This window comes from Daktulosphaira vitifoliae, unplaced genomic scaffold, assembly GCF_025091365.1.
Source record: "Daktulosphaira vitifoliae isolate Bord-2020 unplaced genomic scaffold, ASM2509136v1 Scaffold_4, whole genome shotgun sequence".
NCBI classification, from domain to species: Eukaryota; Metazoa; Arthropoda; class Insecta; order Hemiptera; family Phylloxeridae; genus Daktulosphaira; species Daktulosphaira vitifoliae.
Genome location: NW_026099575.1, coordinates 4,259,305 through 4,276,186, shown reverse-complemented (window position 1 = coordinate 4,276,186; position 16,882 = coordinate 4,259,305). Strand labels below are relative to the sequence as shown.

At 25.4% G+C, this 16,882-nt stretch overlaps 3 protein-coding genes across 3 annotated transcripts; 2 read left to right on the top strand and 1 right to left on the bottom strand.

Annotated features, from left to right (window-relative positions):
• The first annotated feature begins 310 nt into the window (after positions 1 to 310).
• Positions 311 to 2,857, top strand: LOC126903688 (uncharacterized). The gene is made up of 6 exons (XM_050682061.1): positions 311 to 562; positions 627 to 800; positions 1,530 to 1,880; positions 1,939 to 2,207; positions 2,279 to 2,494; positions 2,554 to 2,857. The coding sequence occupies exons 1-6, from the start codon at positions 532 to 534 to the stop codon at positions 2,605 to 2,607; spliced, it is 1,095 nt and encodes a 364-aa protein (XP_050538018.1). The 5' UTR covers positions 311 to 531; the 3' UTR covers positions 2,608 to 2,857.
• A 1,604-nt stretch (positions 2,858 to 4,461) lies between these two features.
• Positions 4,462 to 7,752, bottom strand: LOC126903690 (60S ribosomal protein L15). The gene is made up of 5 exons (XM_050682064.1): positions 7,585 to 7,752; positions 7,086 to 7,278; positions 6,887 to 7,023; positions 4,927 to 5,037; positions 4,462 to 4,740 (listed from the first exon to the last, which is right to left on the bottom strand). The coding sequence occupies exons 2-5, from the start codon at positions 7,255 to 7,257 to the stop codon at positions 4,546 to 4,548; spliced, it is 615 nt and encodes a 204-aa protein (XP_050538021.1). The 5' UTR covers positions 7,258 to 7,278; positions 7,585 to 7,752; the 3' UTR covers positions 4,462 to 4,545.
• A 161-nt stretch (positions 7,753 to 7,913) lies between these two features.
• On the top strand, positions 7,914 to 11,471 carry LOC126903689 (proteasome subunit beta type-5-like). The gene is made up of 4 exons (XM_050682063.1): positions 7,914 to 8,192; positions 10,493 to 10,888; positions 10,978 to 11,182; positions 11,252 to 11,471. Exons 1-4 carry the CDS (start codon positions 8,052 to 8,054, stop codon positions 11,338 to 11,340), a joined length of 831 nt encoding a protein of 276 aa, XP_050538020.1. The 5' UTR covers positions 7,914 to 8,051; the 3' UTR covers positions 11,341 to 11,471.
• Positions 11,472 to 16,882: the final 5,411 nt, after the last annotated feature.

The following is a 16,882-nucleotide window of genomic DNA, read 5'->3' as shown; positions in this document are numbered from 1 at the left end:
CGCAAATGGCTACCATATTGAAAAATATACTATTTTTGTATGATAATTATGGGTTTTGTATTTTATTTTAATAGAAGTTGATGTTGCTTTTGCAATTATCCATCAATTTTTTAAAATTAAACACTATCTACAGATTTGCATCGAAGCGTTTCTTATGATAGTGATTTTAATCACTGTCAGATTAAATCTATACTGGACCCTACTATGCAATGTCTCCACTATGCCACGACCCCACTGTGCTACCGTTTTTTTATTTAATATTGTTATCAAAGTAACAATTTTATAAAATAAAATGATAAAAGATAGCAGTTGGTTGTCGGCACAAATAACAATTGTACGTGTGCGTTTTGTAATAAATAACGAGAGGATGTGTTCGATGATATATACAAATCATGTACATACTTCCTTTTTATGACGTACTTATCGCTTTATTCTGTTGTCGGCTTTACAACTACGAATTTCCAATTACATTTAGATAAAAGTTAATTATTATCGATTCAACAAGTTTGTCTAGTCATTTGCTTTTTCAATATGTGCACGGATCGTGTTATCATCTTAGGAGGTAATACAACCCTTAAAATGTTCAAAATTAATTACACTTTACTATATTTTCTAATTATTCACAGGCTGTGGTTTTATCGGACGTCACATTGTTAAATATTTAGTTGACAATAATTTGGTTACAGCTATAAGAGTTGTAGACAAGGTACCACCACAAATAGCTTGGATGAATAACACTCATAAAAAAGCTTTTGAATCACCACTGGTTGAATTTTGTAGTGCTAACCTAATACACCAAAGTAATTTTGCTCCATCAATGTAATAATTAATTATTTAAATATATACAAAAGAAAATGTTAGTTAAGTATTGTAGGAGGTAGGAAGACTGATTCCCTTGGCATAACTAAGTCTTATTTAAAAATTATTGTTGGAATAAATATTCTTAAATATATTTTCATAACAAGATATTACTGTATAAATATTTTTTTTTATCTAAGATAATTAGAAAAAAACATTTACTAATGTACTTTCATTTTCTTGAACAGAAAATATTAGAAAAATATTAATATTTGTGACAAATACTAAAATGAAAAAAGAATAACTAAATGAAATTTACTTAAAATAATGTAATAATAATAATTAAGGGTAAATTTCAAACAATCATGAATTATGAATAAAAAAATTTATCAATTTGTATTTATTAATTATGCGATTTTTTTTCTAGTATACATGTTTATTGGGTCTTGTTTCTTCTATGGTATTTTATCTCTTTGTTATTTTCCCCAAATATTTTGTAATGGTATATTGAAAATTTTTTAATAGAGAAAGGTTATACAACATATAGTATCCTACTGATTTAAATCAAGGACTATATTTATTTGTTTCATCACCTCACTTTAGAAATAAATATTATGTCCATTGAAGTCATGGCTCTTGTAGATACCAATTATGTAACTAGTTATATTACCATAATCATTTTATCCCTCGATGTTTTCATTAATTTACATATTTTTGAATTAACATTTTAGGTTCTTGTGAAAATGCATTAAATGGATCTTTTGATTATGTTATTAATTGTGCTGGAGAAACTCGAGTAGATTTACCTGATGCAATCTATGAAGAAAGTATTCTTAAACTTAGCATGAACTGTGCTAATGCAGCAGCAAAATTTGGTATCAAACGTTATATAGAAATATCTAGTGGTCAATTCACCACAAACCATAAAGGACCATATAAAGAAGATGAAAAAGCTACACCTATAACTTCTATTGCAAAGTATAAATATTTAGTTGAAGATAAATTAAAAGATGTTTTGGGCTTAAATTATACAATTGTACGCCCTGCTATTGTTTATGGTATTGGTGACAAATGTGGCCTTAGTAAGTTTAAGTGTATCAGTTATTAATGTAAATTTGATATTTCTTTTTTTAATTTTAGCACCGAATCTAGTTATTGGTTCATTGTATCGAAACTTTGGCGAACCTATCAGAATATTATGGAAGGGTAGTACACCTTGTAATACGGTTCATGTTGAAGATGTTTGTAGAGCTATTTGGCATTTATTAAAATTACCAAATGCTAATAGAGAAGTCTATAATATTGTTGATGATGGAAATACTACACAGGCAACAATTGCTGATATTGTTTCATTAATATTCGGAATTAAGCATGAGTTTTTAGGCACTCTTATTTCCTCATTATGTCAAGTATATATGTTAACTTTAATATTGACAATATTTATCTTATATTAAGAATGTGGCTTATACAATTGTTTTAGAATGATTTAGATAGCATTGCAGTTGAAGCAAATGATAAACATTCCATACCATGGGCCGAAGCTTGTTCAAAATCTGATGTTAATAGTACTCCATTATCACCATTTATACAAAAAGATCATTTAATAGGTTACCGTGTTCATATGAATGGTTCAAAATTAAATAAAACAGGTTTTACTATGAAATATCCTATTATTACAGAAGATCTTTTAAAGGAGGTTTGTTATGATAAAATTGTGTGTAAAATAATGAATTAAATATTATTTTAAATTTGTAGGTTGTTCATGATTTTGTAAAGATGAATTTGTTTCCAAAAACATTATTAGACTAAATATGCTGATGTTACCAATTATTATAATATTTTTTTATTATTGTAAAACAAATTTACTGTGATATGTTTAATTATTTTTATCCTTTTTAATTAATGATAAAAAATATTCATGTAATTATTTCTAATGATTTAGGGTCATTAACTCTTACATTATAAAGATGTTTTAAAAGATTTTACCTTATATTATTAAGCGAATTGGGCCAAAGATTGATGAAAGAAAATAAGTTATTTCATATTTTTATTGTTTTGATTTATAGAATCTAGCAGTATCATATTAAATTCTTGTTGAATAAATTTTGTCTATTAAATATATTAAATAAATTACAAGTATTTTAACCAATATATAAAATATTTTTGATGTTAAAATAGGTGTACACTAATATATTTATCTATATTATAATATGGAATATATATATTTTTTAAAAGAAAAATAGATTTTTTCAATGGGATTATGTGAAAAATGAAAATTTATTTTGCTCCTCATAAAAGTGATTGATATATGTTTTTTTAAATTCTAAACCCTCCATATGCTCTTCTTCTTTTTCCTCACATTTAACCCAATTACTTGGGATCAGCCACCCTTATCCTAAACTTCCACTCAACACGATCTCTCATATCATTCTTCCTCAAATCACATTCAATTACATCCCTCAATCTCTTTTGGCCTTCCTCTACCTTTTCTTCCTACAACATTCATTTCTATAACTGTTCTTACAGCTTCCGATTCTTCTCCTTATAACATGACCTAACTATCAGTCTATTTTCTCTCATCTACGATTGACACTAGACCTATACTCCCTCTTATATATTCGTTCTTTATCCTATATTCTCTAGTCACTCCACTAGTCCATTTAAGCATTCTCATCCCTGTTACACTCGTTCTCTGCTCTACTTTCTTGTCAACCACCCTACACTGTACAATACATTATAGCTTGTCTCGCTACAATTTTATAGAATTTAGTCTTAAAATGAAAAAGTTCTTATATTTTTTGGATTTTAAGAAAAGTATTGGCAAAAATAAATATAATTAATAATTTTCCCCTATTTTTAGTGTGGAATTTACTATCTGACAATACTTAATTTTTATCTCGTCATGAGTTTTATATTTCTTACTTTTTAATAAAAAATATGTTTTGCAAATTTTTTTTTTTATTTTTCATGTTTTCAAAAGTTAAAAAATACAACTATATAAATATATAAATTTTTGCAATTGAATTTTGAAATTATATAATTCTTCCAAATTTCCTATTAAATAATATTTCCAAAAGTTCCTCAGATTTGCGCCCATAATGTAAAAAATAAGAAATGTTAAAAATTGCTGTCACAGTTAGATACTTATTTTTTAACTTAACTTTTCAGAATACATAGATAATAATTTATTAATTTATTTTTTTAACAATTAATATATTAAAAGAATAATTATAAATATTAAAAAAAAAAAACTAAACTTTCTATGAAATACACACTCAGATATAGAAATACGTGAAGTACTCCATTTTAATACAGTCCATTACAGCCAGATAAATCATTTGTTTCAATGATAATTCTAATTAGTTGTAATTAAATATTATTGAAATAAAAACATGTGTAACCAGTTAATATATGTTCTAGTAATTACAAAAAGAAATTATACTCGCAACTTTATAATCTGAATTGGTGGATATATATAAAAAACTGAGCATTTGATTAATCAAATTAGTGCTTTTTTTTTATAGTAAAGAACCAAGTTAAAATAATAGTTTTCATAGTACAAACTTAATTATTAACATAAAAAATTCATTATTTTAAAATAAAATGTTTTTTTTTTTTAATTGAATCTAGGAAAGAAGTTAATATTTGAAATAATTATTACACTTTGTAAAATAAACACCATTTTATTAACATATACAATGCTGTTTAATAAAGCATAATACAAAACAGTATATATTAAAAATGTGTTTATCGTTTTCTGTGTAATTGCAAAGTATTCTTGCGTTTCCAACATGCTTTTCTTGATCCACCATTTGTCTGTGAGAATCCATGACCTTTTCCAAGACCTCGGGATTTGCGACCAGCAGATGTTTTTCCACGTAATTCTCTGTGTTTATGCACAGCATTACAAATCCAATTGATTTTTGGGTCTCTACGGATGGCCTAGATATGTAATAAAAATAAAGGTTACATTTGTTTATTGAAGACTAATTTTATTTAAAAATTAGTTGAGATCAGATAGCCTCTATCCTCATCTTATTTAAAATAGGAGTGGTGCATGGCAAATAAAATATCATCATGTCAACTATATTTTATACAATATTAACAACAAACATAAATTTAACTTACTGGATGAGCTGTATCAACAGTGATTACTTCATAGAACTTAAATATAGCATCTTGTCCTACCCAATAAGAATTAAGAACTCGTAATCCACCACAACGACGTCCTACTCTTTCCTAAAAAAAGTATGCTAGTTAATATAAAATTTTATTATTATTAAACAACAAAATGATAAAAAAATTATAATTAACAAGAAAAAATAAATAATTTCAAATAACCAAGGGAACAAACAAGATAATGTCAACATTAAATTTTCAGATATCACACACCATTTATAATTGAAAAAATGTAGTATCAAATTAATAATTAATAAGGTTTCACTTAGTTATAAATAATAATAAATAATTAAGTCACAAGGACTCATGTTTCTAATTTTTTTTTTTTGTAGAATCAATGATATTTTAAAAATGAATCAGTATAATATATAACAAATTGATATATTCAACGATAATTATAATAAATAACTGGGTAAATTTAAAATTATTTTTTATAAAATATTTGTATATTAAAAGAATTTCAGATAGCCAAGGGAACAATATTGTATGATTGTCCACAAATTATTTCAGAATTTATCTACAAAACACAATCTATCATCATCAATTCAAATATTTAAATATTTAAAATATTAACAATTCAGATAGCCAAGGGAACAATATTGTATGATTGTCCACAAATTATTTCGGAATTTATTTAAAAAACACAATTTATCATCATGAAAGTTAATTATATATTGTTCTATTGATTTAATAATATTAAAATAATAAAAAATGCTTATAGTTATTGTAATATTAAAATAGATCATTAGAACTAAGAAAGATTTAGTAATAATAAAAACTATTAATCATTGAAATATTTATTAAATTAAAACATTAATTTTATCAGCTATAAAATGTATCTTATTATTGAGCTAGAAGTGGTACAATCAGTTAATATATACCTGTCCTCATCTATGAAATAAGGAGTGGTGCATGGTACATAGTCATCATGAAAATGTTCAATATAATTTACTACTGGAAACTAATTTTTTCAGACATCCAAGGAAGATTAAACCATCACAGAATATTATCAGTATTTATTTTACTAGATAGTCATCACAAAAAATAGTCTCTTAACAATTAAATCAGATAATATATACCTGTCCTCATATATAAAATAAGGAGTGGTGCATGGTACATAGTCATCACACAATTATTTTAAATGATTTCTTTCTATAATTTCAAGTATTCAGACATCCAAGGAAGATTAGTACTTCATAAAATATTATCAGTATTTATTTTATACATATTTGTCATCATTAATAACTTATTACTATTATTTAAAAGATTAAATCAGATTTCCTAGATATATTTCCTCATCTATATAGTAAGGAGTGGTGCATGGTACATAATCATCATATAAATCTCATTAATATTAATTAATATTAACTGTGTTTTTATGTATTTGAAGTTCTTTATAATTTAAAAATGAAAATTAAATAAATAACTTCTTAATAATTGTTAATTCTAACTATTATTATTGAAAATATATTATTTAATAATCTTATTAACTTTACTTAAACTATTTATGACTATTAAAATGAATAATCAATCATTTATCAATAATAATTTAACTTTTACATCTATTTCACTTATTTCATATCAGAAAATCTAGTTAATTTTCCTCATGTATAATAAGGAGTGGTGCATGGTACATATTCATCATTTTGAAAGAAAATAAATAAAAATTAGTAAAATGGAATTTTATTTTAACTACCTTAAGATATCTAACATTGACTGACATCTATAATCTAGGCAAAAATTTCTACAAAATGTATCAGTTAGGTTTTCTCTATCATTTGATACCATTTAAAATAATACTGTCATAACTGTAATACCATGATATGAATTTTTCATATTACTGGTGTAACAGTAATGTTTGTCAATGTATTAATGCTACTAATGCGGCTAATAATAATAGAACACTTACCTCAGCAATTGATTGAAGACATCGTTTAGGTTTCAGTTCATTAACTCCATGGCTTTTGGGTTTGCCATAAGTAGCACCTTTGGGTACCGGACGTTTACGTCCACCACGCCTCACACGAACTCTAAATATAGAAAATCCTGTTTTCAAAAATAAGGGTATTATTAAAATATACAATTAATAAAATAATAAGATGTGTAACCTTGTTTAGCCTTGTAGCCTAAACGCCTAGCTTTATCAGGTCTAGTTGGACGTGGAGCACGATGGACACGGGTCATTTGTCTGTACTGCCATACTCGGACACGGAGTAAATAGCGTAATACATCACTTTGCTTTTTTCTGTACACCTCCTGTACATACTTATAACCACCCATCTCACTAAAAACGACCTAATCCTGTAGAGAAAAAACATAACCTCAAATAATAATGAGACTAATTATACTATAAATTAGTCAATTAGGTTCAAAGATAAATATATAATTAACTAAAAGCAATATGAAACGTTAGTCAATTAATTTCAAAATAATACAAGTACATAGGTTAAATATAAAAAACGTGCAATTTTAAAAGCGGCATTACGTTTAAAATATTTAAAATAGATTCATTTAGAATTATATAATTGTAGTTAATCATGAAAATTTATAATACATACACAAAATATTTATTCTATTATTTGAAAAAATAACTTTAACTCCACTTACCTAATTCTAAAAAATTGAATCACGTGAAAACTACTTGAAAAGGAACAGGATTTATTTTCCGTTCCACAAGTCACAACAGCCAGAATGAAATGTGGATTTTGGACGCATCCAACGGTGCCAAATTTCGAATATTTGAGGTTAGCCACATAAATTATGTTTTAAAACATTTTCAATCAGATTAAATAAAAAAAACGTGTTAAATATAAAATAATTCAAAGGAAATATTTATTTAGAATAATAATTTTCATTTTCAATTTTTTTTTTATTTTATAATTGTTGGCAACGTAGAATAATTAAGTCTTTTTGAGGTTATGTAGTTTTAGTTGGATAATGATAAGTTAACAAAATTTCAATTCATAACTCTTATTTTGTTCTAATACTATTCTGTCATTTCTTGTGAAATTGTTAGCTATTTCAGCTTATAAGTTATTAATTTAGTAAAATTTGTATAATACTTTTGATTAATCATGGCTATGTTAACATTGAGTGGGCTCTCAGAGGATTCAATGTTCAAAAGCAAGTGCGAACAAGAAGAAAAAGAAGCATTTGATACATTTCAAAATAATAACACTGTAGATCAAATGAATCTTTACACCATACCGGGAAATGTAAGTAACATAGATTATCATAGCCAAGAAGTATTGACAAACATTTGTATTTATTTTAAAGGATTCGGGGTAGTTAGAGGTAAAAAATGAGAATTTAAATTAGTCTTTTTAACAGTTAGATTTATTTTGTAAAACAAATAAAGCAGTTATTATATCATGTTTGTTTTAGACAAAGTTATGGCGGCTATGATTGTTAGACTCTCTCTCAAGAGTCATGATTTTCAGTTACCATTATAATATTTTACTGATTCATGTAAATAATTCAATAAAAATAATCATGTGTTTTATAATCTAATATCTGATCAAAAATATTTTTTTTGAAAAATAAACCATATGGAAGCCTCTGATAATTTATTTTCATATTTTTAAGAGAAATAATACTAATTTATTGTTCATGAAAATTATAATTTTGAATAAACACAAAAAACGCTCTTTAGGTACTAGTTTTTTATGCATTCAATAAGTTAAATAAGTTCTATACAAATCCATTGAGTGGTTTTTGAATTACACTTGTCATAAGGTTTTTGAAAAAGGGTCCTATAAATATAGCCATTACTTTGTCTGCAATAATTTTTTTTTTGTCTTATATAGTTAAAACATAATATGACTTTCTTTTATTTATTTTTTAACTAATTAAACTACTGTAAAAAAAAATGTTTAAAATACACATATTTTTAGTCCTTTAACTACCTCTAACCTTTAATGTTTCATTTTATAGAAAAAATTTAAGGACTCTAGTTGTATGTTATTAAACAACCTATTAGAGGAAGTAGAAAAATATAAAAAAGATCCACATAATTATCTAAAAAAAATTTTTTTGATATTTATAAAAGGTGCAGGTGTTACCAAGTATTTTATGCTGTCCTGCTATTTTTAGTACTAAAACTACAAAATTAAACTATTTTTGATTTAAAAAAAGATACAACTATCAAAAATTATAAAAGTAATGTGAACAAAAAACTATATTACAATTTAGGCCAGTTAACGAAGGAGTAATTTTGGCGAATGACGAAAAAAATTCCCAACCAAATTTTATTTTAAAGTTGAATTAAGACATGTATGACATACTAAAATTCTTCATCGATTGGAGTTGATTTTTTTTTTTTACAGTCTTGCAAAAGTTCAAAAATATAAGCTTTTTTATTTTCTCAAAAAATATTTATCTTACAAATAAGTTTCGTACAAAAGTTGCTTAAAAAGAAATTTTAAACAAAAAAGGTTTATTCTATTTTTTAATTTAAACAAATATTTTTCGAGTTACATTACATTTAATATGAGTACTAAAATTTATTTTGCATTAGACACAATGTTACAAATACATATGTGTTTATTTAAAGTATCATTATAGTGTAGTGTATATTAATATACAACAGATAGAGTAGGTAATTGATTTGACGCTATATTTTTTAAACCCAACCAAACGCTAAATTGTACATTCCCAAATAACAATTATAACTTTTTTACAAAAAATTAACTTTTGAAAGTGTTCCAGAAATACTGAAACTTTTATATATATCTTAAATTAAAGCTAATGTAATATATTTTATTATGAAAAAAAAAAATTTCAAACTTTATTTTGTTTTCATGGTGAAAACGGGCATTAAAGTTAATAAAAAAACACAATTTTTGTAAAAAATTATTTTTTATATTTTTAACTTTTTAATGCTATAACTTTTTGAAAAATGTATTGACTAATACAATTTTTTTATGATAAATACTATTTATATACTTCTTTTATTTAATTTACTTTTTTTTAAATCTAACCATTTCTCATAATATATTACACTTATAAATCATAAAACTTGTAAGTCGGATATAAATAAGGAAATAGGAGATCATGTTGCTTTTGGAATAATCCATTAATTTTTTTAAATTAAACACTACAGATTTGCATCGAAGCTTTTTTATGATAGTGATTTAAACCACTGTCAGGTATCATCTATACTGGACCCAACTATACCACGTCCCCATTGTGCTGTGTTTTTTTTTCTAGTTTAAATCATATAGACAGTAAACATTTGACTGAAAAATTATATGCAATAATCTGAATATGTTGGTACTAGTCTTAAATTGTATTATAGAATGAAGTTAATTATTAATTTTACATTAAAACCAACTCCTTAGAAGAGTAATGAAATCACAGAAAATAGTAAAGATTTTTGAAAAAAAAATTCTGAATTTCCCTCAATCTTCTTTTAAATCATAAAACTATATATTCAAGGTATTTCAAGTCTAAAAAAAGTAGTTATTTTGTTAATCCTATTTAAATATATTAAATTAAAAATTAATTTTATTTTTAGCCTGTTAAAAATTTACAAATTATCACAGCTCGTGATACTATGGGTCGTCCAGTAAAACTAAACTTTCATCATGGTACTACTACACTCGGATTCATGTATCAAGGAGGCATTATTTTAGCTGCAGATTCACGAGCTACTGGAGGTCAATATATTGGATCACAATGTATGAAGAAAATTATTGAACTGAATGATTACATGTTGGGAACATTAGCTGGTGGAGCTGCCGATTGTGTCTATTGGGATCGTGTTCTTTCTAAGCAATGCAGATTGCATGAATTAAGAAATAAAGAGCGCATTAGTGTTACAGCAGCTTCTAAAATTATGTCTAATATGATTTACTATTATAAAGGATATGGGCTTTCAATTGGAATGATGCTAGCTGGATATGATAAAAATGTTTGTTAAAAAATATATATTCTTGGATGAAATTTATTATTGGTGGTTATATTAAAACACTAACTATAATTTTTCCCTTGTTATAATAGGGTCCATCATTATTTTATGTTGATAATGATGGTTCTAGAACACCAGGTAAAGTATTTTCTGTTGGTTCAGGATCAATTTATGCTTTTGGTGTACTTGATTCTGGTTATAAATGGGATTTAACTGATGATGAAGCTCAAAAGCTTGGTCAGAGAGCTATTTTCCATGCTACTCACAGAGATGCTTACAGTGGTGGAATTGTTCGAGGTATTTCTTGGATTAAAAATTATAAACTTAATATTATAAAATTCTTTTTTGATTTTTTTTTTTTTTTAGTGTATCATATTAATAAAGATGGATGGAAACATATTAAAAATGAAGACTGTGATGAGATATATGACAGATTAAAAAATGAACCAAAATAAATATTAAGTAGTTTTTTCATTTTTTTTTTTTTTTTAAACCTTATATTTCTTATTTTATATAATCATAATTTAATGTGAAATAAATAATAATAATATGAAATCTATGCTAATAAATTTTGTTTATTGTAAAATAGTGTATTATTATTATAAAATTAAATTCAATACACAATATTGATTTATTGGTGAAAGATAAACTGAATTATATTAAAAATTAACTTGATATTAAATTATTTTTCAATACTTTTTATTATTTGAAGTATGGGTATCATAATAATTTTTTGCATGCTTTGTTTCTATTTAAAATAAAACAACATGCATACCTTTAAATAAATAAGCTGTACATTTTTATTTATAAGTGTTATTTGTTTATGTCTGTATTATATTATAGTATTTTTAATAGTTTGCAAAATATATGTTGAATTATCTTGGTTTAACAATTATCTGGAAAAGATATCTAAACAATATTTTAAACTAAGTATATTTTAAATGAGTTGTATATCATCCGTGATTTATGAACCACTCGTTTAATAATAAAATGATAACTTTGAGAATTTTATTTTTTATATTTTTTCAGTAATATATAATTCTTGATTTTTATCCTCTATTAAATATTTTGTTGGTTCATCTCTTATACGTTATAGGGTTTTCAATTTTTTTTTTTAATTTAATACGTTTGATTTTTTTTTATATAAATGAACTTTGTTTATTTATTTAATATAATAATTTATAAGTTTCAAATCTTTGAATTATTCTTTGTATAGTTATAGGTATATACTGTTAATTGGTAAACTGATAATTAACAATAACTATTGCGTACCATTAAATGGCCTGATTATTAGGGTTCGTCAACGATATCCATATCAAACCAAATTTCAGGGATATTATATTGCAATAACTAAAAACAAAATTAAATTTATTAATTAAATGTTTTTACTAATTTTTTTATTTTTAAGAATACCGCTACCATTTTGTAAAAATTAGACTATAGTATACTAATCAAATCAGATGATATTAATATCAAAAAAAATATAGATAATATAGCTTTATCTCTTAACAATTATCAAATATATTTTCAAATTAATTTTTATTATCAATAAGTAAGTTTTTCTTTTGTTACAAGGCTATCTATATGTATATATTGGTTATATTCAATGGATGAATTTGTTTTTTATTGAATAATAGTATTATAGTTTCAGTTTTTGGTTTTCACTAATAATAATGATAAATAAAAGGTTATAAGTACTGTTTGTATTTTTATTATTTTATCATTATTGAAAACAATATTTCTTCTTTTCAAAAAACAACAATGATATATTAATAAAAAGCATTATCTAAGAGAAGAATTTTGTGTCATTTTTCGTCAAATCTAAATTCTATATTTGTTAATATATTTTCTTCTTTTTCCTGGCTTTAATCTATTGGGGTCAGCTACCCTTATTCTAAACTTCCACTTAACACGATCTCGCATATCATTCTTCCACAAATCACATTCAATTACATCCCTCAATCTCTTTTGCCCTTCCTCTACCTTTTTTTCCTACAACATTAATTTCTAAAACTGTTCTTACAGCTTCCGATTCTTCTCTCCTCATAACATCCAAGTCTATTTTCTCTCATCTACGATTGACACTACACCTATATTTCCTCTTATATATTCGTTCTTTATCCTATATTCTCTAGTCACTCCACTCATCCATCTATGCATTCTCATCCCTGTTACACTCGTTCTTTGCTCTATTTTCTTGTCAACCGCCCCACACTCAGTACAATACATCATGGCTGGTTTTGCTACAGGCTTACAGAATTTACCTTTCAGCTTCATTGGAATTCTTTTATACCGTAACACACCAGACGCTTCTCACCACTTAAACCATCCGCACTTAATCCTGTATCTTGCATCCTCGTGAATACCACTCTTTTATACAACTGATCCTAAATACTTTCCACCTTTTCTATCACGTCCTGGCCTATTGTCACTGATATTCTCATTTCACCTAACTCGTACTCACATTTGTCAAACTTGTACTCTATACTCTGTCTTATTCCTACTTATTTTTAAACCCTTTTCTTCAAGAGCTGATCACCTCACCTCTAGCTTTTGATTAATTTCCTCCCTATTTTCTCCTATTAACACTATATCGTCAGCAGACAATATACACCACGGCACCTCTCCTTGTTTCTCTAGTAATTTCATCCGTCATTATAGAAAATAAGTAAGGGCTTAAAGCAGAACTTTGGTGCACTCCTACTCTATAACCTTTTGTTACTCCTTTTACGCTTTTTACCCTGGTAAAAGTGCCATCATATATATACATTATTATATTAATGTACCTTTTTGGAACTGCTTTACTCATTAATGTCCACTTTAAAACCTCTATCAGTACTCTCATACGTTTTTTTCCAAATCTATAAATATCATACACAGCTTTTTAACCTTTTCCCTATACTTTTCTATTAGTTGTCTTACACAAAATAGTGGCTCCATTATTGACTTACCAGGCATAAATCCAAACTAGTTGTTAGATACCGGTGTCTCATTTCTTATTGTATTATTTATTACTTTTTACCAAATCATCAAACTATGTCTTATAAGCTTTATGCATCGATTATTTCCACAATCCTACATGTCTCCTGTACCTTTAAATATTGGTACCACAATACTATTCCTCCATTCTTTTGGAATTTTTCCTTCTAATAGGATTTCATTAAAAAGATACTTCAACCACCTTATGGCAACACCGCACCCCTTTCGTCTAAAAAAAAAATTACAATAACTCATTACACTAACCTATAAGTTATAAATAAAAAATAAATAAATAATAATAATCTTTTATATAGCTATATTTTAAAAATTCTCAGCTTCGCATCGAAGCTAAAATGACAGTTATATTAAATTTATATCATCGTTAGACAACGGTAACAAAGCTTAATCAAAGTTTAGTTCGTGGTAAGCAACAGATACAATTTTCTATAATTCAATGCATTACTGACAGTATTGTGGTGGTTCGTACTTGTTGGATTACTGTTCCTTTCAATCCAATGGGTTTAAAAAGGTTGTTATTGGGTAAGAGTTCTTTTCCTTTAGGGATTTGAATTTCCATCTCATGATAATTCTAAAGGGACTAAAATCGGTCACCAAGCTGGCAAACGTAGGTGACCCAAAAATTTATTCTAATTAATTATTACTTATACTAGCGATGTTCATTATTCACAAGAATGTCGACGATTTTGATAATGATAATATACTGACTTGGTAAATGTTACATATTTTTTTTGGATTGAATCCAAATATAAATCTTTGTTCCTTACTTATAATATTCATTATTAGTCGTAACTGTTTAATAAAAAAAAAAAAAGATTTCGTAAGATATAATCATATAGATGATATCTAACAGTGATTAAAATCACTATCATAAAAAACGCTTCGATGCAAATCTGTAGATAGTGTTTAATTTAAAAAAAAAATTTGTCAAAAAAGTAGGTCAAATGGGAAATGAGAAAATAAATGATAGCTACAAAAAAAAACCCACATAGTAAAATAATATTAATATGAATTTATCCTCACGAGAGGAGACTACAGTAATAGAATCCTTGATATTTATTGAAGTTATTGAATCTAAATGAGATAAAAATCAAATGAGTTAAACATTTTTTTTATAATTAAAAAAGAATTAAAAAAAAATTCAGTGACACAGTCGTGAAAGACCCAAGTGTTACCGTCTCAAAAACCGTACGTCTCATTCGTCACTTAATAAAAATGGAAATTTAGCTAGTTCAAATTTTAAAGTTATTTTTCTCGACTTCAAAGAAATAAAAAAATTTAAATATGATTAATTTTTTATACTATGTCATTTAGATTGATATAATATTTATGAAAATCAGTGTAATCCCCTTATAATAAAATAAAATACAAAACCAAGAATTTTAACACAATAATAGCATATTTTTAAATACGGTAGCTATTTTCACCATGTATTCTCCTGATAAGATATTTTAAAATAAAATAAAATACAAAACCTAGAATTGAATAGAAAATAGCATATTTTTGAATACGGTAGCCATTTGCGCATAAAAAAAAGATCGTCGGGATAAATTATTTTTTTCATTTTATAGTACATAAAATAAGCTTTAATTTAATATATGTTTAAAGGACGCAGTATTTCCGGAACATTTTCAAAAATTAATTTGAAAAAGTTAGTTTTTGTAAAAAAGTTGCTATTTTAAATACCCCCCAATGAGCAGGTTAAGGTTAAGCAGGTGTTAGATTTTCAAAAAAATGATATCAAATAAAAGGGAAATATCTAAGGTTTTAGTATAAAAAAAAATTATGTTGATTTGTTTATTTTTGAAAAAGTTATGGAAATTTTAAGAAAAAAAAAGACAAAATGTACCGATTTTTAAATTTGTAATTTTTTTGGAGATTTCCCCCATTTGCGGGGAACGAGGGAAATTTTTTCAATTTTTAAGTGTAATGTCTTCAACTAGATACGATTTGTGATCTTTTGACGTATTATGGAAAGAAATCGGTCCAGTGAGAGCTGAGAAAAAGTGGCAACAGACATAAAAAAAAAACACATTATGGTAAAATTAATACCTTCTTAGCTTCACATCGAAGCTAAAATAATAACAGTAAAAATAACAATAATAAAAATATAATTCATTTGATGGAATATATTTTTTTTATTAATGACTAGCTATTTAATTTTTGTTAGTTGAATTCAATTCATTTATTAAAAATATTATGTGAATAAAAAAATTGCCGCAGTTGAAAATTAAGTTCAAGAAATGCAGAGGTAACCTTGACTTTATTTTTTATGTCAATGTCAATTTGTAAAATATTAACTTTTTTCAGACTAGAAAAGAAAAAAAGATAGTCATTAAAATTAAGATTCTAATTCTTTTTCTGTGTTGACCACGAACATGGTTTTGAAAGCCCTAAAAAATAATTACAATGTTTATGAAGATAGAATATGTAATTTTAGACTTTTATGTACAATTATTACAAATTAAATAACTATAAGATATTCGTCTTTTAAATTTTTATCAAAATGAAGATAGCTTATTCACTTGAAAGTTTTATAAAATAATCATTTATACGTGTTATTCGCCAATTTTGTTTATCAAATGAAAACAGAACAGCGTTTAATTTAGTAATCGCTTAATGACGATTAAAAAAGTTGGTATACAAAATTTAAAGTCGAGGCTAAAAATAATTTTATTGCGAGTGGTTGCATACTTAGAGTAACAAGGGATATTCATAAAATTTATGATTTTATACTAACGTCAAAAACTATGATAATTAATTCTACAAAAATTAATTATGTCAGATAACTTGATTTTGTAAAGACGTCTACAGAAATAATCAATATGAAAGGAATGCAATTTTTATTTCTTATATGAAGATTTTTTGTTTAATAAAATTTAATTTTAGTCCAAAATAAACATATCATTAAGTGTAGTTAGGTCTAAAATTAATGTAAACAATTTATACTAGATTTTTTTTTGTAAAAAATTATAGCTGGGTACTCTGCTTTTTTTGTTT